This window comes from Aspergillus pseudodeflectus (assembly GCF_044049435.1).
Source record: "Aspergillus pseudodeflectus strain CBS 756.74 chromosome Unknown BJX68scaffold_36, whole genome shotgun sequence".
In the NCBI taxonomy this organism is placed as follows: Eukaryota; Fungi; Ascomycota; class Eurotiomycetes; order Eurotiales; family Aspergillaceae; genus Aspergillus; species Aspergillus pseudodeflectus.
In genome coordinates, this window is record NW_027263812.1 from 234,628 (window position 1) to 261,219 (window position 26,592).

General features: G+C 52.5%; 9 protein-coding genes across 9 annotated transcripts; 5 read left to right on the top strand and 4 right to left on the bottom strand.

Annotated features, from left to right (window-relative positions):
• Positions 1–335: 335 nt before the first annotated feature.
• On the top strand, positions 336–1,296 carry BJX68DRAFT_256778 (uncharacterized protein; the record flags this gene model as incomplete). The annotated part of the gene is made up of 4 exons (XM_071043232.1): positions 336–536; positions 588–632; positions 680–963; positions 1,023–1,296. 4 exons carry the CDS (start codon positions 336–338, stop codon positions 1,294–1,296), a joined length of 804 nt encoding a protein of 267 aa, XP_070896736.1.
• Positions 1,297–10,406: 9,110 nt separating this feature from the next.
• On the bottom strand, positions 10,407–10,737 carry BJX68DRAFT_269130 (uncharacterized protein; the record flags this gene model as incomplete). The annotated part of the gene is made up of 2 exons (XM_071046261.1): positions 10,407–10,510; positions 10,560–10,737. 2 exons carry the CDS (start codon positions 10,735–10,737, stop codon positions 10,407–10,409), a joined length of 282 nt encoding a protein of 93 aa, XP_070896737.1.
• A 64-nt stretch (positions 10,738–10,801) lies between these two features.
• Positions 10,802–13,311, top strand: BJX68DRAFT_269131 (Zn(II)2Cys6 transcription factor; the record flags this gene model as incomplete). The annotated part of the gene is made up of 10 exons (XM_071046262.1): positions 10,802–10,865; positions 10,938–10,984; positions 11,029–11,238; positions 11,284–11,299; positions 11,347–11,562; positions 11,618–11,883; positions 11,936–11,950; positions 11,994–12,182; positions 12,225–12,688; positions 12,774–13,311. 10 exons carry the CDS (start codon positions 10,802–10,804, stop codon positions 13,309–13,311), a joined length of 2,025 nt encoding a protein of 674 aa, XP_070896738.1.
• Positions 13,312–13,625: 314 nt separating this feature from the next.
• Positions 13,626–15,020, top strand: BJX68DRAFT_277317 (uncharacterized protein; the record flags this gene model as incomplete). The annotated part of the gene is made up of 3 exons (XM_071048304.1): positions 13,626–14,034; positions 14,138–14,784; positions 14,962–15,020. The coding sequence occupies exons 1-3, from the start codon at positions 13,751–13,753 to the stop codon at positions 15,018–15,020; spliced, it is 990 nt and encodes a 329-aa protein (XP_070896739.1). The 5' UTR covers positions 13,626–13,750.
• Positions 15,021–15,299: 279 nt separating this feature from the next.
• Positions 15,300–17,293, bottom strand: BJX68DRAFT_133269 (sugar porter family MFS transporter). Its single transcript, XM_071036338.1, has 6 exons — positions 17,193–17,293; positions 17,101–17,139; positions 16,990–17,051; positions 16,809–16,936; positions 15,691–16,759; positions 15,300–15,623 (listed from the first exon to the last, which is right to left on the bottom strand). The coding sequence occupies exons 1-6, from the start codon at positions 17,239–17,241 to the stop codon at positions 15,384–15,386; spliced, it is 1,587 nt and encodes a 528-aa protein (XP_070896740.1). The 5' UTR covers positions 17,242–17,293; the 3' UTR covers positions 15,300–15,383.
• A 1,296-nt stretch (positions 17,294–18,589) lies between these two features.
• BJX68DRAFT_133397 (translation machinery-associated protein TMA46) lies at positions 18,590–20,424 on the bottom strand. Its single transcript, XM_071036339.1, has 4 exons — positions 20,226–20,424; positions 20,142–20,159; positions 19,502–20,043; positions 18,590–19,446 (listed from the first exon to the last, which is right to left on the bottom strand). Exons 1-4 carry the CDS (start codon positions 20,280–20,282, stop codon positions 19,020–19,022), a joined length of 1,044 nt encoding a protein of 347 aa, XP_070896741.1. The 5' UTR covers positions 20,283–20,424; the 3' UTR covers positions 18,590–19,019.
• A 248-nt stretch (positions 20,425–20,672) lies between these two features.
• Positions 20,673–22,341, bottom strand: wos2 (Hsp90 cochaperone SBA1). Its single transcript, XM_071040920.1, has 4 exons — positions 22,193–22,341; positions 21,697–22,022; positions 21,472–21,642; positions 20,673–21,415 (listed from the first exon to the last, which is right to left on the bottom strand). The coding sequence occupies exons 1-4, from the start codon at positions 22,221–22,223 to the stop codon at positions 21,341–21,343; spliced, it is 603 nt and encodes a 200-aa protein (XP_070896742.1). The 5' UTR covers positions 22,224–22,341; the 3' UTR covers positions 20,673–21,340.
• Positions 22,342–22,576: 235 nt separating this feature from the next.
• On the top strand, positions 22,577–23,992 carry BJX68DRAFT_242034 (ESCRT-III subunit protein VPS24). The gene is made up of 2 exons (XM_071040921.1): positions 22,577–22,917; positions 22,971–23,992. The coding sequence occupies exons 1-2, from the start codon at positions 22,870–22,872 to the stop codon at positions 23,607–23,609; spliced, it is 687 nt and encodes a 228-aa protein (XP_070896743.1). The 5' UTR covers positions 22,577–22,869; the 3' UTR covers positions 23,610–23,992.
• A 378-nt stretch (positions 23,993–24,370) lies between these two features.
• On the top strand, positions 24,371–26,249 carry BJX68DRAFT_269137 (uncharacterized protein; the record flags this gene model as incomplete). Its single annotated transcript, XM_071046263.1, has 5 exons — positions 24,371–24,586; positions 24,638–24,667; positions 25,631–25,795; positions 25,845–25,915; positions 25,967–26,249. The coding sequence occupies 5 exons, from the start codon at positions 24,371–24,373 to the stop codon at positions 26,247–26,249; spliced, it is 765 nt and encodes a 254-aa protein (XP_070896744.1).
• Between the last annotated feature and the right edge of the window lie 343 nt (positions 26,250–26,592).

Consider the following 26,592-nt stretch of genomic DNA (forward strand, 5'->3'; position numbering starts at 1 on the left):
CAAAAATTACGGATGAAGAGTCCCAGAAGCAACGGCCCGAGTCTGTTCCCGGCTACCATTACGGACCTTTCCATCTCACGATACCCTCGCCATTTCGGACGATTGGCGCTTTTCGACCGCGGGGACCTCTACCCGGAGATATCCCATTGAAGCGGCAGGTTGGAGCTGCCCAAAACAATGGGGCTCAGACACGGGTACTGCCTGCGCGTGAAGGCAACAGCAGCGTTCTAGAAGATGATGAACAGCCCGAACAGAGCGCAGAAGAGGGAGAAAACGCAAAGCAAAGGGCAGAGCATAAGAGGCGCATTGAAGTGCTGATAAAAGAGCTCGAGCCAATGTCTTCAGAGCACGGGTCCGCTGTGGTTCTATTGTGCTGGGGTGAAAGGACCTCCTGCTCCATCATGCCAGTCCCGGTTGCGCATCCGGAAGATGAAGTAGCAACGTGGACGGAGTTGAACAATGCCTGGTACGCACGAAGAGGTGACTGGAGGAGAAAGCTTCCGTGCTACGGCATTAAAAGTGTCGACATTGTCGAGGTTTGTCCCAACATTGGAACAGTGTGAAAAGGAGCGCTAATAACGCCCAAGATGACGATGCTGGGCTTGAAAAACGGGTCGGACCAATTCGGACGGGTGAATACATATGAATGTATACGGAAAGTATCATTGCGACAGATAAGGAACGACTGCAACTTGATATAGATAGGAGTTTGCCTATCCTCAATCCAGGCTGCAGCTACGAGTGTGAGACAGGAATGGCAGATTGTGATGGGAATTGCAGCTGCTCCCGGTGTGTACCCGGTTGGCTCGACGCTGAAAAATGTCCCATAGAGATACTGTGTGCCGCTAGACGAGGCCTTGTGCTTTTGGATACACTACCTATGATGAGACTGGTCTTCTCGAACCCACCCCTCGCTGCTTCGAATGACTTTCTTGCAAAAGGCAATCTTGTTTATAGCCACCGGTGAGATCAACTCTTAGAAGGGATCGAATGTTGTATGAGTACTAATAGGTACATCATAGGGATGTCCTCTACGAAATCAACTATGGGTATGAGTGGCAGCACTGCCCGGGGCTACGAGAGATCAAATTTCGAGGCCTAGTGATCAAGGAAGGATGGATAGTGGACACGCGCCACGTGGTCTTGCCTTTGGGTGCGACAATCTTTCTAGGAGTAGTTATTGTTGCTAAGTTTCTTTTTGACTGGAGCACAGCGTGGAATGTGGGTAGTTTTTTCGTGGCACTGGTTGGCCTTTTGTTCATGTGGATGACTCATATGACTAGCCAGCTTGAATAGCGTATACAAGTATACTCCTAGGTTGTCTTTAGAGTGGGGCAATGTCTGCTTCGTCAAACCCGATAACCTTTTCCTAGTATGAATTAAGGCTCAGACTCCAGCAGGTCCCGTACTGCCTCGTGCAGATCCTCCAGTGCCCCAATTCCACGCCGTGGCCTTTGTCCAGACGTAATTAGTCTCACCTGGGGGCTCCGCTGGGTCTCACACGTGGATCTTCTCAAGAGGGATTATCATGCAGACATTCTTGACGAAAACGCTCTCTGAAGTGAGAGAGCTTTATTGGGAAGAGAGGGGTTGGGACCATAGCATCACGGCCATAATCCAGGAGTAGAATGTTTCTAGCAAGAGACCACCCATGGCGTGTCTTCCCGCTGGCTTTAGAGTTGGGGACAATTTCTGCCATCAGCATTCGGATGGAGGGGTCTACGGTTCGCCCACTTCTTCTCTTTAGCGACTCATCGTCACTTCACTTGTTTCGATAGTTCGCTCAACGCCATCCGGACCCAGCTGGCAACCTCGTATAGGACAATCTAGAATATACCGCGGTTTCATTATTCCTAAAGGTTTTCTGAAGCTCAGTCAATAGCATTAAAGCATATATCGTAGTTTAGTTTAGTTTACTTCCAAAAAACAATAACTAGCCGTCATGGCATACAATCTGGTCCTGATCCCCATAGAGGAGTTTCCAAGTCAACGAAATCAGAAAGCGCAGTACTTTTCCACCCATTACCACAACAACAACACTCCAGCATCAGATATTAATTGCTTCAAATAAGATTTGGGGCCCCGGGTCGATCATTTCAGATCTGGATTCAATTAAATCCAGGCCAGATAGGACCCGAATTTCACTTCATCGGAACTACAACGAAGAGTCTGATCAGATACTCAATACTCTTTCGTAGCAGCTGCCGTGAAAATAGGTGGGAGGATCAGCATGCTCGGACCGAGACATCTGCAGGATCTATCAGCAAAGTCCTTGGTAATAGGGAGCTCAAAGATAATAGAAGAACTTACAGCAGCCCTTGGGCTTATAGTCCTTGTGGACCCATCCTCCCGAGGTCTTATACCAGTCGCTGTTGGAAAAAGGTTAGAACAGATCTTCAGGGGTTGGACTTCTTCGTCAAAACGTACTGGTCCTTGCAGTGCGAGTCAAAGTACGAGCCAACCTTAGCCTTGCCACTACGGTGGCTCGAGTGATTGGGTTGGTCATAGTACCAGAATGCGTCCGAGATCTTACAGCCGTGGTCGCCATAGCCATAATTGCCATAGCCGGGATCGTAGTAGCCGTGGTCGCCATAACCGTGATCGCCATAGCTGGGATCGTAGTAGCCGTGATCGCCATAGCCGTAGTTGTCATCACCATGATTGTCATCACCTCGATTGTCATCACCACGGTTGCCATCACCACGGTTGCCATCACCTCGATTGCCATCACCACGGTTGCCATCACCACCATTGCCATCACCACCACCACCACGGTTGCCATCACCACCACCACCACGGTTGCCATCACCACCATTGCCACCACCACCACCACCACTGCCACCACCACCACTGCCACCCTGGGGGTCAGGGGAACGACGAGTTCGAGTTGCAGAGCCGTGGTCGCCATAACCGTGGCCGCCATAACCGTGGTCGCCATAACGGTAATCACCATAACCGTGATCGCGATAGCTGGGATCGTAGTAGCCGTAATCGCCATAACCGTGATCGCCATAACCGTGATCGCCATAGCTGGGATCGTAGTAGCCGTGATCGCCATAGCCGTAGTTGTCATCACCACGATTGTCATCACCTCGATTGCCATCACCACGGTTGCCACCACCACGATTGCCATCACCACCACCACGATTGCCCTCACCACCATTGCCACCCTGGGGGTCAGGGGAACGACGAGTTCGAGTTGCAGAAGAAGCGGAGGCGGAAGCGGAAGACTTGGCCGCAGCATCAGCAACCTCCTTTCCACTCTTACCAGAAGAGGCCGCCGAGGAAGCCGCAGCAGCAGCAGCAACACTTCCGGAACCAGAGGCGGTAGCTACAGCCGTGGCAGCACTGGCAACCTCCTGTCCGCTAGCACCAGCAGCAGCGACAGCAGCTGCGGCGGTAGCAGTAGCGACATCCCAACCACTGCCTCCAGCGGACGCAGCAGCAGCGGCGGCAGCGGCGGCGGCACTATCTCCACCACTATCACCACCACTCGCAGCAGCAGCAGCGGCAGCAGCAGCGGATGCGGCACCCTGTCCACCAGAACCACCCGCGGCGGCGGCAGCGGCAGCGGCAGCAGCAGCGACGTCCTTTCCACTTGCACCAGCAGCAGAGGCAGCTGCGGCTGCAGCGGCGGCAGCACTAGTTCCACCAGAGGAGGAGACAGCAGCAGAAGCAGCAGCCGCGGCAGCGCTTCCACTACCTCCCGAAGAGGCGGAGGCAGCGGCTGCAGCACAGGCAGCGACATCGTTTGCACTTGCACCGGCAGAGGCTGCGGCAGAGGCAGCTGCGGCGGCAGCAGAGGCAGAAGCTGATCCACCAGAAGAGGAGGCTGCAGAGGCAGCGGCGGCTGCGGCAGCCTGGCCACTACCGCCTGCAATGGCAATGGCAACGGCGGAGTTCACGACGATGGTAGGGGGTCCAGGCGGGGTATTAGCGATAGGCCTCTCCAACACCTCTTTGGGCGCAGGTTGGCCACCCGGGGTGGACGTGTCTGGTGGCTTCGCTGTGGTCGTGTCTGTCTTCGCGGTGGTCGTGTCGCCATCCGTGGTGGCCTCGGAGCGATGAGACGTGCTGGTAGAGGTGCCGTCAGCTTGGGCAGTCGCAATGCCCTCCGCAGTGGCCGTACCGGGACGGGGAGGGGGAGCAACGGGACCGGGACCGCCCGGCACGGAAGGGGGACGGATAGGGGGAGCCCCGACGATATTACTAGCAGAGGTATCGGCCGCGACAGAGGCAGTACCAGGAGGGGGGGCAGCCGCAGTGGCCGGCCTGGGAGCGGCAGCCCCACCGGCCGTAGCAGGAGGAGCAGCCGCACCGGCCGTAGCAGGAGGGGCAGCCGCACCGGCCGTAGCAGGAGGGACAGCTGCTTGTCTCTTTTCCAGAGTGTCAGGGTCCGGGTTTGCAACCGGGGCAGCTGCGGCCAACTGCCCGGCAATCGGCAGCAGCGCACTGAGGATGTAGAGCGAGGACTTCATGGTAAAGATAACTGAGTACTTGTCTTGTTTGTTGCGGTCTGAATCGCTCTAGGCCAAAGGGGGCTGGCTATCTGCGCACCTTTTATCTTCACAAGAGACGAGATATCCTGGCTCTCGACATGTCATAATGAATTAATGACCTCGATCGAACACGCCTAGATCCTGATCAGACAATCTCCGTCGAACGAGCCTAGAACCAAAGGTGGAGAGCTAGAAACAAATGCTTCACACTCTCCAGTATAGTCCTGGCCTCAGGCACGACATCACGACATTTGGGAGGAGCTGGCCTGACTCGAACGAAGCACTGCCTCTCTACCCAATTCGACCTTTCGAGTGAGAATCATGACGACAGGAGTAGCAGAGTAGCAGATGATACGCTGTGGGGGACTAGTAGTTGCCGAAAACAACCATCAGCTGTCGGCCAGAGGGACAGAACGAGCAGAGTCCCCCATGGATCGGAGGCCTTAGCTTCTGTGGACAGGCAGTCCAGTCGAGTTCCCAGTTTCGTGATCACCTGGTAGACCATACTGCGTCCAGACAAACGAGCTCGATTCCAGAAACGGCGAGCTTGCAGCCTCAGCAACAAAGAAATGGTCTCAATACGTGGAACGCCTTTGAGAGCCGGGTCAGTAGGGTGGTGCTGCGCACCGGACGTGCAGGTCTAGCCTCATAGTTTCCCTGGTAAGGCTGACTTTTTTTTAGGATAGTGGGGGTATAGGTATAAGGATATAGCAAGATTGACCTGTTATAGGGTGCTGTTTGGATGAGGTATCCATAGATCGCAGATCGGATCTAGCTTGTCCGCCTGGGCCAGCCCAAGAAGTTTCCCACCAGTATGTCCCTGGGTATCCCGTCGACGTGTCCAGCGCCGGGTTACTCAATAGGCATGTCATGAAATGACGAACAGGTCACTGGAGCGTCTCCAAGCGGGTTGAACCATCGCACCACCGACGGGGCGCACCTTATGGACCAGGACTCGCCCTCAGGACCATTTGACGTATTGGACACCTTCTCCATGGAAAGCCTACTCACCGTTTGGGTTGAATGGGGGCAAATCTCCGGTGCTGCATCGCGTTATCAGTTAATTCACCTATCGGGACCGATACCTTGAGGGTCCTGGGGTTCTACCAAGTATTAGATACTATTGTTGAACCCTCAGCGACTCACGAATAGGCAATACGGGCATGTGGGGGTACTCATAGAATAAATTGATGCCATTACCTCAACACCGTGTTTGAGGAATCGAAGACGTCTATTAGAGCAGGCATCGCGGGGCGTCTAGCCATGGATGTGTTTAAAGAAGTACTACAAGCCTATAAGACAATTTTCAGGGCCCCACCAGACAATCCTATTTTTTTATTGCACTTAGATGGCTATTGTTACACCTGTAGCTACCAGTTCAAGTGCCATCTGGAGCTATAATACTATATGCTATGGGGTCGCCTTCCCCTAATTCGTGGACAGAGCACTCTGCCACAAAATCGAAGACGTCAATTAGGGCAAGAATTGCAGGCTGCACAGTCATGGATGTGCTCTAAATAGTATAAGCCTATAGGATGATCTTAAAAGCCCACATTAATGGGTATTATTACATCCGTAACAGTTGGAGCTATAGTACTATATAGTATAGGGTCGGTCGCTTTACCCCAATTCACAGACGGTCCGAGACCTAGACTTTATTATAGATAACGTCAGTGGCTTTGCAGCCATCCAAAAGCCAATACGAATTAAAGTTGCAAGATCGTAGAATACTATTTTAAGCACCACATGGTTCGAGAGTCTAGACGCAGATACGGTTCGCATTGTGCAAGATCCGGCCACGGAACCAAACTAGAAGAAGATCCGTACCGATCTTCAACAGACCATGAGTGGTTCTGTGTACCTTATTTCATCTTGACACAATCAACCCTTCTGGCTGGCGAGATGATCGGTGGATCGCTCAGCCGACATGGCGGGTCATTTGTCGGTTGGCAGCGGGTATGGAGACGCGTACCCATGGGATGCGCATCCACAAAGCCCTAAGGCTGGGGTGTCCCCACGTCGGCCCAGTTCTACGTCGGATTCTAGAGCCGTGAGCTGGAAACTCTGTTTGGACCCCTGATGGCATGACCACCGGATAAACGATATAGCATTGTCGATTTCCGCAAACGCAAGTTTTGACCTCACAGCTGGGTAATACACCTGCCATTTACGCAAAAGGGGAGAAAGGGAAAGAGGACAGAGCAGACAACGGGATAATCAACCCTGGATCATTGGAATACACATCTTGAAGTCAGAGACGCAGCCACATGTATCATCGACTACGCGGAAACCAAACCCGACGCATCCGACATGGTGAAGGAGCAGCGGGAAGCGGGAGACGGCCCTATGATGCAGCCTCCTTGGTAAGGACGGGACAGGGACTTTGAATTTTAGCACTCTGAGTGCGAAAGAATATTCTAAGAAGACCATACGCTCTGCAGTCTCGCCGCTATTTCTTGAAGCCCCCTGATAATGTGTGGTCCGACCGAGAAGCTCCATACCTGCACTATTGCCAAATCACCTCCGTATGCCATGACGGCGATCCCCAAGCGCTTCAGCATGAATACTTTGAAATCTTTTAGAACCCTGATCAGCGGATAAACTAGATCTGTACCGTCTGAAATTACTAACCATTCTGTCGGGGCTTAGACCAATGCCCCATCTGTGGTCAACTACCTCTGTTACATCCCGCATACGCTCATCGCCAGCGCATGATTCACGACGCATCTCCCTCTATATTTCAGCACGTTGCGGGCCAAATACCTTGGCCAGAGCAATGTGACTGACTTCCATAATGACAGTACCTCTCCAGCCACAGATCGGATATATACCAAGTCCTTCGCGAGGCCAAGTCACGGCCTCCCAGCCCAATTTTTCTTTCAAACGGCTCCAATGGTTATCTTGGGTATGTTTGACGGTGGTTAATCCCTACCTCTTCCCGGAAACACAGGCAAACATCGTTTCGGTGTGCATCTCAACTCCCGATATATAAAGCACGACTGAGATACTAGCCGGCTGGTCTACCTGTTCTAGTTTGTCCTGATGCCAGTTCCCGAGGACCTCCGCCCATATGGGAATTAACAATCTCTCCCACCAGAAGACGAAGTTTCAAACAAACGAAACGACACTATTATACAATTCCCGCCAAGTCAAGCATCTCATAATCAACGACGCCTGCCTCTCTCAACTCCTTGAGTCCGGTCATGCATCCTCATTAATACGTGAATCGAGATTTATCCCAAGAAGGTGAACGGGGAGCGGTGATATAGTTTCTGGCGCTGGGGAAAACACAAAGATATGGGAGATCCAAGTCGTTGAGGGGACCAACGGCAGTGCAGTCGCGTGGGCTGGTCTCAGCATTTGATCTTCTTCGCCAGTGGCCTGAAGGTTGCCATGGAATGAGGTTTCTGGTCCATTGACACGTGTATATTTGAATGCTGCATGAGGCTACGGCTCAAGGGGCCCTGGGCACCTGCTGCAGACACAAAGGGCATTTACTCTGCGAACTAGACTCGACCGTATGCCCTAATCCATTCCTTTTCTCAACCCTTGATCTTTATCCTTCATATCGGAGCTCGGAAAGCTGACAATGCACGGTCCCCTCTCGACCATCCAGAGCCAGGGCTAGGACCGAGGTTAGAGCCCTTGATGAGATAATTGGCAAGGCCACCAATAGTCCGGCCCTGTGCAATACTAGAGCTATAGGTCTGGAAACAGACACTCTCATGCTAACTCACACTCTGGATCCCTGGCTAGTACAGGGGAGCATGCCTAGAGTATTGATAGGTATCCTATCTTGCTTCGGGAGCCGTAATCGCCCTTGGCCCCGCACCCTAAGCCCTAACCCGAGACTCGAGAAAGCTCTAGGACTTCCGTTCAACAAAAAATGTGCGGTTTATCGTTTCGGTTGGTATGGTTACTTGCCAGTGCATTAGTTGATATTTCCAAAGGTGTTTGTTTATCTCATTTTGCGCCCTTATCTTGCGTCTGGCCTAACTATTTACTGGTATTGGATCAAGTATTTGCCTGACTGTCCTGCTCCCGATAGATGGATGCTATGTCTTAAGAAACGACTGGACACGTTTCCGCTGTTCGATGACCCGGTATAAGCCAATGCCACAGACACAACTGTAAGTATAACGTTGATGACCAGGGTTAGTCCACCCATGTATGTAAACAGTAAAACACCCTTGATCCACTCCTCGCCGCGGCCGCAGCGCTTTTCAGCGAACGGGAGCGGGATGTCATTCCAGTTTTCCAAGCTGCGTAGGCGCTCAATAAACCTTTTCCCCTTGGACAAACAGACATTTCGCATTTCCGAGGGTGTCACCTTGGGAACGAGTCCTCGTGAAGGCCTCGGAAACGGATTGGGACTTTCCTCGTCGCCATAGCCGGTCTTTGGTTCCGGCACTGCGTGCAATACGAAATTGATTCCTCGCCAACTTGGTCGGCTGCAGGCATCTTCGCTGGTGTGAGAAAAACAACGGTCAAAGGTCGCCGCCTCACAGAGTGGTTGAATACTGAGAAGAAATCGTTGCGGCCTCGCCTGGGCAGTGCACAGCCATGCGACGATCCGAATCTCCAACACCATGTCGCAAGTCAAGTCAAAAAGATGCATACTCTTCAAATATATCCCAGATTGATCAAACCGTTGATGGGTGGAGCTGGGATAACACCTCCCATGTATCCCCGAACGCGGCACAGCGCACAAACGATCCCTGAACGCAAGACCCTGAAAAGGTGCCGAAATCGAGGCCTCGCAAAAAGTAGCCAGAAGCTCTCAGGTACACTGACTCAATGTTCCTCGCAAAGCGGAATGAACCCCTGTCAAAAACTCAACGTGGCTGATGGCGATCAGGGCCAAGACGCCAACTGTGCTCGCCCATTGAGCGGATCATCCTTTGAACGCCCTGGCGTGCAGAAATGGTCCCCATTCCAGCCGCCGAGGGCCAGCGTACGGTGTTCCCACTTCGGTACGTTGTAGATGGATGGCCATGCCAGACAATGGACTTGCAGGCTTGGATGAGGATGGGACGTTCTTAAGATCCGAAGTGTAATAATGTTTTCTCAAGGGCTGGTGGCAAAGGTATATCCTCGTACGGTATGCTCCCTTCAAGGTACCCTGCTCCCCAAGGGTGAAAAGTGAATCTGGGATAATGGTGCAAATAGCCCCCGAAGATTGCTATATCGAAAGCCGCAGGCTTGGCTTCCACTCCCTCATGCGAAAGGGGTGGACTCCGAGGCAAAGGAAATACTATCCATGCTTAAGTTACGGAGTACAAGGGCGCGCCTTCCTCAGCTTGGTGTACTAATAGACTAATAAAGAGGGTGCCATAAGTATGTCGCCGGTGCGACACCCGTGCATCGCACATTGTTCCAGCTTCGGTAGTTTATACCCAATGGACAGCTAGATATCGTCTATGAGTAGTAATAGCGCCCCTTGATCTAGCTCTTCGTAAAACAACCATGATGGCCATGACGAAACAAACATGCCTGCCTTTCCAGTGGTCAGATGTGCAGAAACTTGCTCATCCTTACCCTGGTGAACCTTCTGAGCATGCCTCATTTTGTCACACTCATAGAGTAGTATCACCATCGGTGCGAGTGCAGTCGCAACTGAGACCTCGACCAAGCCTTTAACCACGTCCACCAAAAAGGGGAAGAGTTAGAGGACGACCCCACAGGAATAAAGGCAGAGTTAGTAACTAGGAAAGATAGTGTCGAGGCGCACGGTAGCAGTGCTAGAGCTACTATGGTGATACTACTGGCGCTAATAGTGTTTGGAGGTGCTGTGCAGCCTGTTCCTTGACTTGAGTCCCCTAGTTTCCCGTCTCATTCGCAGGTGTACGGCGTATGGTGAACGGTAAACGGTGGACAATGCTTCAATTCAAGGCTCAGGGTTCTCTTTTAGAGTAGGTCTTCTGAAGAGGACCAACATTGCTCCCAGTATTCACTGTTGTTCAAAATGATGACGAGAACACGCTCCGGCTTTTGCTCCCCCATTTGGATGTCTAGGCCCGTCAGTGCCATCAAACAAGTTATTATTGTTCAGAAACTCACCATCAACACCGTTAAATCTCATGAATAATTGAGATTGAGTGACGCTGATGATGTTACTTTCTCCGGCTCCCAAGGCTTTCTTTGCAACCGGCAGGAGCGGGCTGGATCGAAAGGCTGCCATGACACCCGGAGAGCCATGACACCCGGAGACTAGTTCATCCCCTCCGCCGTCAGCCATTTCGGCGCCGAGCTGAAACTCCTGCAATATCCGAGGCCCGAACTCCACAACACAACACGACACAATGGAGTCGCCCAGGCTCAACAAGTCGTGCGACCAATGTCGGAATCGGAAGGTCCGCTGTATCGGTAAGCTATATTATACTCTTCTGCGCGTCAATCATGCCCCGCTCGGAGAAAATGAGTGCTCACTCGATGTAGTCCCGCCGAGCTCCGATGGGAGGGCTGTTGCGTGTACGCACTGCATCGTAAGTGCGCAGTCTGTTAGTTTTGGGTATACTGACAAAATTAGAAACGGAACGAGACGTGTCAGTTTAGTAACCTGAAGCGAAGGCTGCGGTCCAGGGGTATTGCCTCACAGGAGGGACGGACAACAACAGCGCCATCAACTCCACAGAAAGGCTCAGGCAGCTTCAAGACTTTAAGCGATCTATTCATAGATCGACTCCTAAGTAGCCCGTCTGAAAGCCCTGTTCCCTATGATGAGTTCTCTGTGCTTAAAGTGTGTGCTGTCCACAATCCACCGATTCTCCGCTGACCGCTATAGGCGCACGATGACCGAGGTATACCGCCCATTACATCGTATACTAGCAAGTGCTAACCCATTCAGTCCCGAGCTCTGGTATCGCATTTTTCTCACCAAAAAGAGTCGATTCGTTGGTGAAAAGGCTAGGGAATGCACATCTCCGAGAACTGGTCCACCAGATTGACAGGACCATTCGCACGCGCTTGCTCGCGAGGCCGGAGAAAGAGATCTCGCTGTATAGCTTGGCGAAGGTTCAGACAGAGCTGGAGATTGGCTCGGATGCGGAGAGCCATATGCAGCGTATGTCTTTTTCGTCGGCCCTATATCTACACGAAATCCCTACTGACAAGTACAGGTTACTTTGAAGTGCTTCATCCCGTGTATCCGTTTATCGACAAGCGGGCGTTTCAAGAAAAGGCGGCGTCCTCAAATCTTTTCCAAGTGCTAGAAACAGACTTTGCATTTTGCGGGCTCTACTATGCGGTAGTTGCGCTCGGTTGCCAGTATAATGGGTTCGGTTCATTCATTCCGGACAACAACCGTCCATGGAAATTCTTCCAGATTGCTCTTAGCCGATTAGGTTGGATACTCATGTCACCCGAGTCGCTAGCGAGTCTTCAGGTATGTCCTTTCCTAGCATGCCGTTACATTTCTAATCAATATGAGAATACAGGCCATCACTGCAATGGTACGTCACCCAATATGTGCTTAAGCTTGTCTAATTGTCGAAGGCCATCTTCACCACCAGTGCATTTGGCCACAGCCTCGACCAAACCCTCATAGCTGAGGCAAGCCGAATGGTTCTCGCACTGAGATACCACAAGTCTACCTTTGGCGAAGACTCCGCACTGTGCTACCGAACCTTCTGGGTAATATATCATTTGGAGAAGCGCTACTGCTTCCAGGCGAGGCAAAGCTCTGTACGTCTCTCCTCGGATTCGCGAACAATTCTAACAACATAGGTCATTGCCGACTATGATATTGGGTGTCCAATCCCTCCAGCTCCCGATTCAATCATCGGAGAATACAATTGGCTTTTATCATCTGTTCGCTTCAGCCGTATCCTCTCAATAGCTTATGCCTCTCTCTTCTCGGTCTCAGCATCAACACAGTCAGATGACACACTGTTGGCTTCCGTTGACCATGTCCATACTCTCCTCGAGGAATGGAGACAATCCATTCCACTCGACTTCCGACCAAAGGAGCATCTCCAGCGACGGCAGCTCAATGACGGCGCGTCGAAGGAAATTGCGCTGCGGACACATTATTACTATTACCATCTCACCATTGCACTCTCGCGACTAACCCTTCATATCAGTCGTGACGTCGCAAAAAGCGAGAACGCAATGAGGACGCTACTAGATACCGCCAGGAGTATCATCGATCTGACGCGGTTTATTGACGTGGAGCCATATACACCGACTTTGTATGCTCTCAAATTTTCTTCATCAACCACCATTTTTATATTCGTGATTTCACACCAAAGTCAAACTGACAACAATGGACTATAGCATCCTCGCAGTCCTCCCACTTTCAGCCTTATTCATCCTCTTCGACTTTGCCATCCACCATCCGACCGATCCAGAAATCCGCAGCTACCTCACCCTCCTTGACATTGTCGCCGGCCACTTTAGCCAACTGGACCATGCGTCAAAGGGCGTGATACCTTCAAGCTATCTATCCGAGTTCTCTCACATGGCGAGACAGTATGTGCAGAGCGTATCGAAGCAGACGCCTACAACTGGTCCTACTTCAGATGATCCTGGGGCACGGCCAGGAGCGGATGAAACTAATGGTGGTCACTCTGCAAACACTCCGGCACCTATGCTTGCGACAGCGACAGCAATAGCGGCAGATCCTACGTTCACAGATACTGCTCTACAGAGTCCACAAACAGGAGAAACAAGTGATCCGACGCTCATGGAAGGACTCGACTACAATAATCTCGATAGCCTGTATTTCCTCACCCCAGATAGCGACTTCTGGGCCGGAGGACGATCCTTCGATCAGTTTGACCCGAGGGAGTTTTACGGGGAGATATTCCTATGATGATTATCCAAGTGCCCAACAACTCAAGTTTTGGAATGCAAATAGACCAGATATGCTGAGCAAGCCGCAAGCGTCGGAAGTCCGAGTTGCGATCGTCCTCGCTGCAGGTTTCCGTCTGTCCTGTGGGCTTGAGTAGATTGTGGGTCCTTGTTCGGGTCCGAGCATGATCGATAAGATTCGATTGGCTATGTGGGAACATCAATCTGCAGATCTATTGATCTGGTTGGCTACACAGCCCAAAATCAGAATCTCGGTCCTCGGTGCTTGACGAAGCCAAGCGTAAAGGCTGCATAGCCCCAACTCGGTGCTCGGAGCTTCCACCATGCACCAAAACAACGTCGACCCCTACTCCTAGTAGTTATCTACTTATACCCCTCCTGACCTCGCTCAATCTCCATCATTCCACTTACCAACCCTACACCACTCGATACGAACAATCATGCCCCTAACACCACACCAGTCCCTCTCCCTCACCCTCCTAATCCTCTACACACCGGCCCTATACCCAACATTGCTCCTTCTCCACCGACACAGCCTCGGCCACGCCTGGGGCTGGCTGTACCTCTTCATCTTCACCATCCTCCGAATCCTCGGCGCAGCACTGCAGTTCGCGTCCGGATATACACATGATGAAGATAGCGGACTGCGCGTTGCGGCGAGGATACTTGCTTCTATCGGCGTTATGACACTACTACTGGGGATGTTGGAGGGGGTTGAGGTTTTGTATGTCCCCCTATCTTCGCCCTTACCATTATCATTTCGCCGTGTTGATTCATTCATGAAGTAGAAAGCAAATGGAGAGGAAATGCTAACTGGGTGTGAATAGGAAACCATCCCTCCCCAACGACCCCATCCCGCCACGCCTCTGGACACTCCTCCACCTATCGCAATACGCAGCATTCATACTGAGTATTATCTGTACGACGACAGGACAGGAAGATCTCAGCTACGCGTCTGTGATCATCGTCACCTGTCTGTTCGTTTTGCTTGTGGGGATCGTGGTTGTTTTCTATTTCGGATTGCGGCGTGCTCCTGCAGTCTCCACTCAGTCGAGCACAAGCTCAACTGAGCCTGAAGAAGACAATGACAACCCGACGGCGAAAGAACCATCCACGGGCGAAGATACGCGCAAATCCCCACCTCCCATCTTGTCGAAACGAAAAACAACGACTTTACTGCACATCCTCCTCGTCTCAATCCCCTTCCTCGCCGTCCGAGTGATATACATGCTCCTCGCAACATTCACGCACGATAGCATGCTCACAGGCCGCGAACCCGACGACAATGAGACCACTGAATCTTGGACAACCGCCACGGAGATGGAAGCGTATATCCTTCCCAACGTCTACCTCGTGGCATTCATGCAGTACCCGATGGAGATTGTTGTTTTTGGGTTGTTTGTTGGTGCGGGGTTTGTTGTTCCTGCTTCAAGACGGAGGAGGAGAACAGGGCAGAAAGAGAGCAAGGAGCGGAGTGAGGAAGGGCACGGGGACTCAGATAGGGATGAGTTAAAGGTTGTTGAGCTGGGAGATACTTCAAGTAGAAGGGAGTGTGAGGGAAATGCGGTCGGAGCGTATAGGTCCTCGAATTCGGGTTCGGCATAGAAATACTTATGCTTTATAATAACCATTATATAACTACAATACATAGACTATATATACTTATTTGATAAGAGCGCTTACGCATGCGTTTTTGAGGGTTTCGTTTAATTTGCGATTCTTGCAGTAGGAGACGCGGTATAGAGAGAGTAGTGGTAGGCAACAGGGGTGATATTTAGAGCAGGCTCAACTGCGACCAAGCCTACCAAACAATGTATTATATCTCAGCTTACGACGAGAGATTGCAATGGAAACAAACGTCATAAGACAACATCAGTCATTCGCGCAACTACCTAGTAAGCCCTAGAGCTGGTAAGCTACGCTGTCGAGAAGCATCCACCTTCCATCCATTACCCGCATCCACAAGACCTAACCCCCAACATACCAGCCCTGTCACCTCCGCCTATACCATCTCCACTGTACTATATAATCCGAGAGGAGACGAAAGTGGAATCCCAAGCCAATCTACCCGACTCAAACCTTCTCCTCCACACGCGCCTCGGCATGCTCCGGCGCGGCCGTGCGGTCCGTAACCTTGAGGTTCCCCTCGGCGATATCGCGCTCGAGGTCCTCGAGGCGCGAAGTCTTCTTCAACCTCTTCCAGGCCGGGAGGCCAGAGTCAAAGACCTCGTCCATCTCCTCGAGGGTGAAGCCCTTTGTTTCGGGGGCCGTCAGGAACATGTGGATTGCGGCGACGGTGTTGAAGGCGGCGAACTAGACGTTTGTAAGTCAGCCAAGGGGTCTGGGAGAGTTAGAGTGGGAGGGGAGGGAGGCGACGTACAATCATGTACATCTTCCAGTTAATAGACCAAAGGAGCGGCGGGACGAAGAGAGCGAGGAGGCAGTTCCACGTCCAGTTCGATGCCGTAGCGAGAGAGACAGCCTTGGCGCGGACCTTGGCCGGATAGATCTCAGCCGGGTACGTCCAGGAGGTGGGCCCAATGGTTGTCGCAAACGAGCAGACGAAGAGGTAGGACATTGCGATGATGGCGCGGCCGACGGCCGGGTGGTCGGCGACGGTCCACGAGATAGCCTGCAGCTCCTCGCCGTCCTCTGGGGTGATTGCGCGACCATATCCGGCCTGCAGGCCACCCTCGACGTACAGGAACATGGCCTGCATGGTGAATCCGATGAGGATTGCGGGGCGGCGGCCGAACTTGTCGAGGTAGAGGATGGCTGGGAGGGTGAGGGCTGTGTTGAGGATGTACTGGATGGAGGCTGTGAGGAGCGGGGATCCGGCGCCTGTGCTCTGCATGATGTAGACGATGTAGTACATCATGACGTTCATGCCGCAGAGCTGCGACCACATCTGCAGGGACATTCCGAGGAAGACGCGCTTGGCAATGCGCGGCTTGATGAGCTCCTGGTAGCTAGTGGAGGCCTGCTCGCGCTCGAGGGCGAGCGCGTCCTGGATCTCCTTGTACTGCGCGAGCACTTTCGGGTGGTTGATGTCGCCCTTGCCGTGGAGCTGGGCGAGAACATGGATGCACTCGTCCCAGCGGTCCTTGGAGGCGAGCCAGCGCGGGGACTTGGGGTAGAAGAAGAGACCGAAGAAGTAGATGACACCGGGGACGATCTGGATGCCCCAGGGGATGCGGAAGGCGGCGGTGCTCTGGCCCGGGTTGTTGGGGCCGCCGTCAATGTTACTCGCGCCGTACTGGATGAAGTACTGGATCAGGATACCCCAGGTGATGGCCCACTGTTGCAGCGAGATCATGCGGCCTCGGATTTCCTTGGGACTGACTTCGGCAATGTACACGGGCACCATGGCCGAGGCGATACCGACACAGACTCCGGCGACTACACGGCCGACCACCAGGAGTGGGATTCCGTTTGATGCGCATTGGAAGCTGGTGTGGTTAGTTGCCAAGATACCAATAAAGGAAATGTACGGCTTACATAGAACCTATGACCCAGAGAGTAGATGAGAACTGGATAGCTGTGACACGAGAGTATTTGTCGGCGAGGAAACTAGACGCGAGAGCTCCAACGAGCGATCCGAAGGGCATGGCACAGGTAATACCACCCTGCTGCGGTTAGCCCGCGAATTGACAAGTGAGAAGCGGCGACAGCGCAGTACCTGCTTGTAGTTACCTCCGCCGACCTGGAAGTAGTTGATGTAGGCCTGGGTACCGAGGACACCTGCGCGCGTGAGATGTTTGCATGCTTCAGTCAGCTCCAAGACACTTACCACTCATCGACGAAATGTCGAAACCGAACAGAGCACCACCTGAGCTGTCAGTAAGCATCTACCGCAGAAACAGATGCCAAAGGGGAACCTACCCAGGGTCATGAACGCGCACAGGAAGTAAACATTGTAGGACTTCTTCATCTTGAAGGCTGGCGCAGGAGACTCTGGCGCCAACGCGAGCGATGAGATGGAAAAAGGGAGAGAAGGAAAACCAGCAACCGGGATGAGGGGGTGCCCAGAGCCTTATATGAGGTCTTTTGAATTAACCCGAGTCGAGCTCGACCGGCCCCCTCACTCTGACTCGACAGTCGTCCATACTTGCAGGGAGGTTGAGTGCAGTGCAACGTAACATCCAGAGGCGCCCTAGAAGGATCGAGTTAACCCTTTCAGAGCGATTGGACGTTCACAAGACATTTAGTGGACGCCACGAAACCTCCGTGTTCTTGGTCGGCTCGTATAACTTCCAATCAGACCAGCTGGACCTTCCCCGCGCCCAGACCGGGGGAGCAACCTGAAAGACGCGTGACGAGCTTGGTTGAGCCATCGCCCAGCCATGTTGTCATGGTTTGCCGATGTGCCGGGGCATGCGACAGAGAAGAGCTGATTGGGGTGTTCTCAGCGGTCTTCGGTGTTGCTGTGCAGGGTCTTTGTTTCAACACTGCAGTGGATAAAAAGTAAGCATAATCCACTGGAGACCGTCAGCTGTCAGAAAGAATCTGGAGATGGGGGATCAACCCCCACTGCTCACTGGTGACAGACTGTCCGGGGGCCGGAGGAGTGTTGACGGAGGAGGGGCGAATCTCGGTGCCTCTCAACGCGAAAGTCGCAACAGAGGCAGACAAAGGAACCTGAGCTGCACGAACCGGACGAGTTATTGGTGGAAAGACCAACAGCTGTGCCCTTGGCAGCGACTGTTACACCACTGGCCACGAGTCGTGCCATTCTTCGGAGGTTATCACAACCTGATCGAGGTCCCTTGACCAGGATCAGACGGTCATAATTTGGGGGCCGTTTGTTAGTGGTTGTCGAGAAAACTGGTGATGAACATCGCGGTTCCATTGGTACAAGTGGATGATCATGCCCGAAAACATGCAAGCAGCTTATTACCCCAGAATTCAGGTGCTCCTGATGGCTGTGGGGACTGGAGAAGAATCACCTTTTCACCTGCTTGTTACGAGTCAGAGTCACCGTCATCTCGCACTAGGCCAACAACAGCTGCCTACGCCGGAGGTGCTCATTTCTCAGCGTAAGCAGGCGAGAAACCTCACAAGAAGCATGTGTCACACTGTGAAAAGTACAGCAGAGTAAGATGACTGCACGGGCCGACTCGCAATTAACCTATTAACCTGCGTGGCTGAAGGATCGAGCAATAAGCCCGACGCCTTCAGGGTCTATGACTCTACCGGGTAGCAATACGCCGAGTGCACTGTGCACTGTGCAGGATCAACCGAGCCATTGTCCTCAGCTTCGGAGCCCAAAAAAAAAAATAGGTGAAAGGCTTTTAGGTGCTTGGGCAGCTCGATAATGCCGCTCCTCAAACCGCTTCACGTAGATAGAAATCGTCTACATACAAACATCCAGCATCAGATCATGTCAGGCAGTCTTATCCTCCACACAATGATGTCTTCCAACCTTGTGTCTCCCTGCTGCGCTGAGTCTCCCCATGTCGGCACTGTCCACTCCAACACCCGGTGGCTGGACGGGGTATGGAAAGAGTTCATCTCAACCGCCACAGCCCTCACCTGATCGCAAAACCCCAACTCAAGCAGCGACGAAGCTCGTCGAAGCAGGGCTTGCAGTCAACACGACCAACACCATCATGAGTCTGGACAAACGCCCGCAGGTTAATGCCAGTATAGGACGGGTCCTTGCAACCCAATCGTCCAAGTTCACGCAGCACTTGGAGAACTTGCACAGGCTCAGTCCTCGGCCTGCGCGGGTGTGCCGTCGCCGGAAACCGGTACCGGCTCGCCCTGAAGCCTCGCAAGGCGCTCCTCTTCCTTCCTTTCCTGTATGTTTTCGGTTTCCCGCCGCAGGGCAGCAAGGTTCCACGTGTCGTCCTCGTCGTCCGATTCCTCCTCGCTGTCTTCCGTTCGCCAGTTCCCACTTTCGAACAATGTCCTTCCCGTAGCTTCCTTGGCCTTCTGGGCTTGCTCTTCGGCGGCCTTTTTGTCGAGACGGTCCTTTTTCCACTTGGCGAAGGTCTCGGGTGTGACGGGTGTGAGCTCTCCAGTGAGCTTGTGTCTTTCGCTCTCGAGCCAGTCTTCTAGCGTCAGTGTGTTGAGCGGAGACTTGTCCATCAAGGCCTTTTCAGCTGCCCTCTGTTCTTTGGTCTTGAGAACGAATCTGTAGCGAATTAGCATCCTCAAAACGAACCCTTTCTTTGAGATCGGAAACTTACCCAGGTGGCAAACTGTGCTTGTACATGCACTTGTCACCTCCATTCGGACAAACCCAGAACCAACCGTACTTCTGGTTCTCAACCGCCTCAATAAAGTACTTGCAGACCTTATCAGTCGTCGTCCGCGGGTTCCCGTGCTTGCTGAGCACAACATTGCGAAGCTTCTCCTCATCCCACTGATCCATCGTATCGCCCTTCTTGGTCTCCTCCTCCGTCTCTCTCGAATCAGTGTACAGATCCTTCTTGGCCGACTTGCGCTCGATGCTCAGGTCGTGGCTGAACTTGCACTTGCGGCCCTTGTCGCAGTGACCCTGCTTGTAGAACATGCACAGCACCGTCTTCGGGTCGACACCGAAAGGAACCTTTTGCACCTGAACGGGCTTGAACAGCTCGGCGGCCTCCTTCTTCGCTAACTCGGCGGCCTTTTTCTCGGCCTCGCGGCGGGCCTTCTCAGCCTCTTTCCGCTTCTCGTCGGCATTCTTGCTGGATGCGGCTTGGGCTTGTAGTTGGGCAATCTGTTTCTTGGCGCTTCCACCTTTTTTCTGTTCCGAAGAAGAAATTTGTTAGTCTAGGCGCTGTTTCGGTCGTCGAAGGGATGGAGCGGAGGGTGGAATGAAAGGGTCCAAGTGGCGGTACGTACGTTTTTCATGCCAAAGGTCTGTGCAGACGATGATCATTAGCAAGTGGTCTCGATGATAAGAGTCTTCGTGGTCGGGCGACATACCTTGTCATCGACCGTGGCCTTCTTCTTCTTGGGCGCGTCGGGCTTCTTGGGAGGCATGATGGGCGACTTTTATATAACCTCTCTAAACACTCTATAAAGTAGTAATGGAGATACTGATGAACCAGTGCTGAACACCCGGCCTAGTTGAGTCGAGGTTAGCGTCGTGGAGGGGCGGAACGCGGCTCGTGGGAGGAAAGGCGGGAGAGGCGAAAATATCTGAACGGGGCGTCGAAAGAGTCAAGAAGAGGTGGAACAAGGATCGTTACCGTCAGGGAAAAGTGAGAAAGGGACGCTGAGGCCTCGGCCTGACAGGGGAATCAACGATAGTGGTGGTGGCACAGATGGTTGTAAGTGTGCAAGTTCTCCTCCACATTCAGTGTGGGTTTGTCGCTCAGAGTCTGGGAACAGTGCGCAAGTGGCGGGCCAACTCACTTTGTTCCGCTCCGCCAGGTCGACCGAGACAAGATCTTACCTCAGAACTGTCGACTAATTGCTGTAGCCTTTTTTTTGTATAGAATAAGAACTGGCTTTCTCTCAAGATCTAGTGAATCTTCAATTTTACAGGTTCTGTGAGGTCTTACCGTGTTGAAAAGGCTTAAATCTACAACGCTACGAAGCATACCTCAACTCTTGAACCGAGAATCAAGGGCAAGAAAACTATTATGAATGTCATTGATGAGATAAGAGCAGCAGGTTACTCTACTAAGGGCAGTTTTGTCCAAGAGCGCGACTATTCGAAACAGCGACTCAGAGCTAGTGGGAGCATCGACAATATATATATTTGATCTTGTATAGCACCGAACGTGGGGCAACTTTGGTTGGGCGAGGTTCTCATGTTAAAAAAATGAATTATTAACGGTCTCATAAGTTCGTAGAGAGAGGCAAATGATGTTATTTTTTCTTTTTGAGACTTCCAAGGCATGCCACCCTGAGCCACCTAAGGCCGGCCGGGCGCAAATAAGCGCTGGCCATCAATCCGGATACTGGATCTCAATAGGGTAATGCATGATCGTGATAAGCGGCTATGTTGTTCCATTATACTCATGAGCCTTCCAAATGTGATTCCGGCCCTTGTCCGTTTCCAACTCCAATGGTATTTCAACAGCTTCCAATGTTTACGAAACTTCCTGGATCTTGGAAGACTGGTCGGCGGGCTTGTCAGCCTCTTCCAGCTCGGGCATATCGTCGTCCTGCGTTGTGATATTAGCTTCCGCATATTAAATAACGTGGGCTTGCGATAACATACCGATTCCTCGGCATCGGCGGGGAGGTCACCGCCATCAGCACCGGGCAGGCCAGCACCGAGCTTGGAGAAGTCAATGTTTCCAAGACCGCCCTGGTCCATACCATCGAAGCCGCCGAAGTTGTTGGCATAGTCATCCTCCGGAGCCTCATCCTGCTCATCCTCATCGACCCACTACCAATAGGTCAGCGTACGTTCCATGCGTGTATCCAGATTGGGGTGTTCTACCTTATCGAAATCGGTCTTGAGGAAATGAATCTTCTGCTTGGTCTCGAGAAGGCGGGGCCAGAACTCCTCCTTCAGCTCCTTCTTGCGCAGGATGAGCTCAATCTCACGGTCGCTGTGGTTCACCTTGCTGTTCTCGGGTTCGATTTCGCCATACAGGTCGAGAGAGACCTGGTATCTTACGCCCTTCTTGGAGTCTCCAGCAAATGTGACATTCTTGGGTGTGATGTCGAGCTTTGCATCGGCCTTGGACACATCAGCGGCCTTGATGTTCACGTAAAGGTAGTTACGCTCGGGATCAGTGGCAGATGAGCGCTGAGCCCATGTGACTGTACGCGAACGCGAATTAGCAATGATGCAAAGACGATAAGAGAAAATATCAAAGCTTGATAGGTCTAGTCAAGCTAGATGACCAGGGGCATCAAGGGGGATGGAAGGCTGCACACAGCCGCGAAGCAGCGGAAGCGGGGAAAGAATGAGGGACTCCAGGGCATCGTACCTTCGGGGTGAACCTGAGGGAGATCGGGCATGGTGACGACGGGGTAGAGGAGACTAAGGTTGGAGAAAAATGAGGATGTAGAGAATTGGATCTGGATTTAGCGGAGAAAACGTGGTCGGGTGAGGCGGGTTTGGGAAGGGATGTTGCAGTGAGGAGCAGGAGCAGGAGCACTTTGAAATCCAGCCTCTTTTAGCTGAAGATCACCACACAAGTGCTAGAAAGTACTGGAACCTCGTCTGTTTGCTGTGTTTGCACTGCTCTTCCCCTCCTCCTCTCCGAGTCCAGCCCACGCGACGTCACGCTGGCCTCAGGCAGCGAACAGGCATCAGTTGCGCCGGGATTCTTGGCGGTCGCCGACTTCTCCGGCAGATCGGTCTCCATGAAGTCGCAACAGCAGCAATGATCCGAAGACGAATCTAAAACAGAAAGCTTGATCTTTGACGCGCGTCATATCCCTTCTCTATTTACAGTGACACTTTCTCTGTCGACTTTCACTTGACCGCCCCTCGCTTCATACCCCGCTCCGCTTCCGGAAACCTAGGCTTGCCTCACAACGTCCTCCGGCATTGAAGTCCCGGCTACGGTCATCGACGGCCAGTTTGGCCTATTTTCCCGAACTACGCTTTCACTTGCAATTAAGATTCGGATATTCAAATTATACCCAGCTTTTGCCCGCCATGGAGACCCTCAAGGCGGTTTTCTTTGGGCCGGACCCTCAGACACAGGTATGTCTCAAAGAAGCAGCCTTTACGACTCCGCTAACTCCATGTGTCCGCAGATGAGAAAATGCAACCAGCTCATACGCTCAAATACCCGTCAGTTGGACCGTGACATTGCTCAGCTCAAGGCCCTCGACACCAAGACACGACAGACGATCGTCACTGCCTCGAAGCGCGCTCAACGAAACCCCGCCCGCGCGAAGCAAGCCAACATTGAAGCCAAAATGCTTGCAAGAGAGCTGGTTCGGGTCCGGAAACAAGCTACTCGGCTCAGCACCAGTCGGGCTCAGTTACAGAGCGTACAGATGCAGGTGAACGAAGCGTTTTCGATGCGGAAGATCCAGGGTAGTCTGCAAAAGTCGACGGGCATCATGAAGGACGTCAATAACCTCATTCACCTCCCACAACTGTCTGCGAATATGCGGCAGCTTGCCACAGAGCTGGTGCGAGCAGGCATCATCGAAGAAATGGTCGACGACGCTTTGCCGAACAACGAGTTGTATGAGGATGAAGAGGTAGAAGCCGACGAGGAAGTCGACAAGATCTTGCAAGAAATCCTGCAGGGCAAGCTGTCCCAGGTCGAAGATGTCAAGCCGGAGAGACCACTGGAGGAGCCCCAGCAGGCCGAAGAAGAGTTCGAAGACCAGGAGGCTGCTTTGGCCCAGATGCGAGGACGACTAGAAGCGCTCAAGAGCTGAGCTTGCTATTGCCTGGGAACATTACTTGTTTTGGATTATCGACTTGCTTGCCGATTCTGTGAAGGAGTTTGTGGTAGAGCGTCTGTGACTTGTTTGCTTTCTTCACTAAATTCCCTTGCATATCACCCTTTCGCGACTCTGTCTAAGAGCGGGCCTCGGATGCAGCGCCTTGAGGGATTGCTCCCTATCGTCTTACCTTTCTTCACGATTTTTACGAATGCAATTACCGTCCTGTTTCTCTATCCTGCTTGTTGGACTACGGTAGCTGTCAGCTATCCATTTTATCACGAATATACTAGAACAGTTTTTCATGGAACTCCTCAATGACACAACAATCCACCTGTGAATCGTCCTCCGCTGATAATGGACCTGTGAATGGCAGCTTGCACTTCACATACACCTCCAATGTTAGGCAGATATCTCGATCGAGGCTAGCGTAGGCTGCTGAGTCACCGGCTGCCACTCCGCCTTCCGCTTTTGACGGGTCCGACTTCCCTGTTGTCTTCCTCCCTTTCTTCCTTCCATCATCATCCTCGCTCCATCAGCTCACGGAGTCAACACATTTTCCTCCTTCTCAATCTTCTTGTTATTACATTTGACCGTCTGCGCTTGACATTTTCGCGCCTCACTGCACCAAATCGCGTCTCTTGCCCCTTTCTGAGATCAAAACACGAGAAACGCCACCAGCGTTTGCGCCCAACGTCCCGCGACTTCTCCTATCAAATCATCAAACTCACATTCCTCCGAGATCTCTATCAAACATGTCTACCAAGCTCGATAAGTCTCTCGACGAGATCCTTGTCAACCGCCGCCAGGGCGTGCGCAACCGCCGCCGTAACACCAGATCCAAGGCTGCCAACGCTGCTGTTCCGGTTGGCGGAGTCAAGAAGACCACAAAGAGTGCTAAGCCTGCTGGAAAGGCTATCCAGAATGGACACCCCATCTCGACCGAAAGCAAGATCATGGTCAGCGGCTTGGTAAGACATCCTACCTCCACCAATGCTCAAGAGCGCGACTAACATTTTCAGCCTGCCGATGTGAATGAGGCCAATATCAAGGTATGTTGATTGAGAGGCCTTCGCCTTGGGTTTCATCGCCGTGTCTTTTGTGGAAGCCTCCGGGTCGCAACGGCTCCCATTCGCCTTCGACCCCTGTGTACCACTCTGATAGTGGTTGTTTGGCTTCGCGCAGGCAGTTACTCCTTTGTTGACCGATCGCGCCCGTCACCGCTATGGCACAAGCGAATCGAGAGAAGTCGAGTTCTGCCGTAGTCCTGCACATGCGTACCCTACATCGGCGGATTTTACGAAAGTTTCTCCCGCTTGGATCGCTGCGGACTGCGCTTCAGTGGTTGTTGAGAAGACACCACTGCTCTTGAGCCCATTGCTTCGTTCCCGCGTAAACTATCTCTCGGGTCGGTATCAGCGAGTGCATCAGCATACCAGCAGTGAACAGACAATTAGTCTACTTTCTTGAAACGCCGCATGATTTGGTTTATGGATTACTGGATTGGCGCGCCCTAGATGGCACCGTGAGCTTCAACATTTGTCCCATGCCTCGTCCTGGGAAGTGACACCTTCATGTCACAACCCGGCCTTTGCGCGGGTTAGTCATGCGCCACCGATCCTTTTCCTGTCATGCGTGCCGTGAGTGAGCGAAGTGACTGCAGGCGGTGGTCGCGCCATTGTCACAATTTTGTCGTTGTTGAGGTTGGTTGGGTTGGGAACTCTGGCATATTGATGGGTCGGGGAAACATGATTATCGGGAGCTTGACATTCACGAACGCGCCGTAGATGGCCGGGGAAATACTTGAGGGAATTGCGTTCTGAGATTTGGCGCGTCGTGTTTGGTCGATTTTCGAGTCGCTCGCCTGCCATCTGCTAATAACCGCTGTGCGCTCGCTGATGCTCTACTGCGGAGTTGGGCGTCCCTGCGCTTTTGGGACGCTGAAACGACACCGTTGACGCTTTTCGCAAAACAACTTTCTTGCCGACGTACTAATTCGCTTTCCTGTTCCATAGGAATACTTCTCAAAATCCGCAGGTCCCGTCAAGCGTGTCATGCTCACCTACAACCAGAATGGCACAAGCCGCGGCATCGCCTCGATTGTTTTCAGTAAACGCGACACTGCCGCAAAAGCGGCCAAGGAGCTCAACGGTCTGCTCGTCGATGGGCGTCCCATGAAGGTAAGCATTCACCTTTCCATTTATCTGTCAGAATCTCTAACCTTTGTAGATCGAGGTTGTTGTCGATGCCTCGCACGCCCCTGAAGTACCTGCCCCTAAGCCTCTTGGAGATCGCGTCGCGTAAGTATACTGCTAATCCGAAACTTTGTGAATGAAACTCACATCTTTTAGCCAGGGCAAGTCAAAGCCGAAGCCTGCGACCAACGCCAAGGCCGCCAACACTGCCGCCGGCAAGAAGGGTCGCGGCGGACGCCGACAAGGCGCTCGCACCAACCGTCCCAAGCCCAAGACTGCAGAGGAATTGGATGCGGAGATGGATGATTACTTCATTACTTCTGGCGATGTTGCGCCCGCCAATGCCCCTGCTGCCGCGAATGTTGCTCCTCAGCAGGCCGCCGGGGACGACGTTGGAATGGCTGAGATTTCGGTTGGTACACCTTTCCTTGCTGACTGAACGGCGGCTGATGCATACTCTAGTAAACAACCGTGATACCTTTTCTACCGGTCGCCTGTTGATTCGGCATTTCCGAGTCATGCGATGAGCTTTCGGACTTTTTCCTCTTCTCTATTCTGACATGATTACTTTTTCATCAATTGTTTCCTATTATCCTAACCTTACCTCCTTTATTTCATTGCTCCTCGCAACTTCGCTACTAGTTGGTTCACTGGGTTTTCAGGAATGCATGCATGTATGTAATAAGCCAATGAATTTCTCTGCATGATCCTGTTATCGTCATGAACGGGACTATCCACAAACTGTAGCCTTTAGGTTCTTTAACTAGGTGCCCCGAATGATT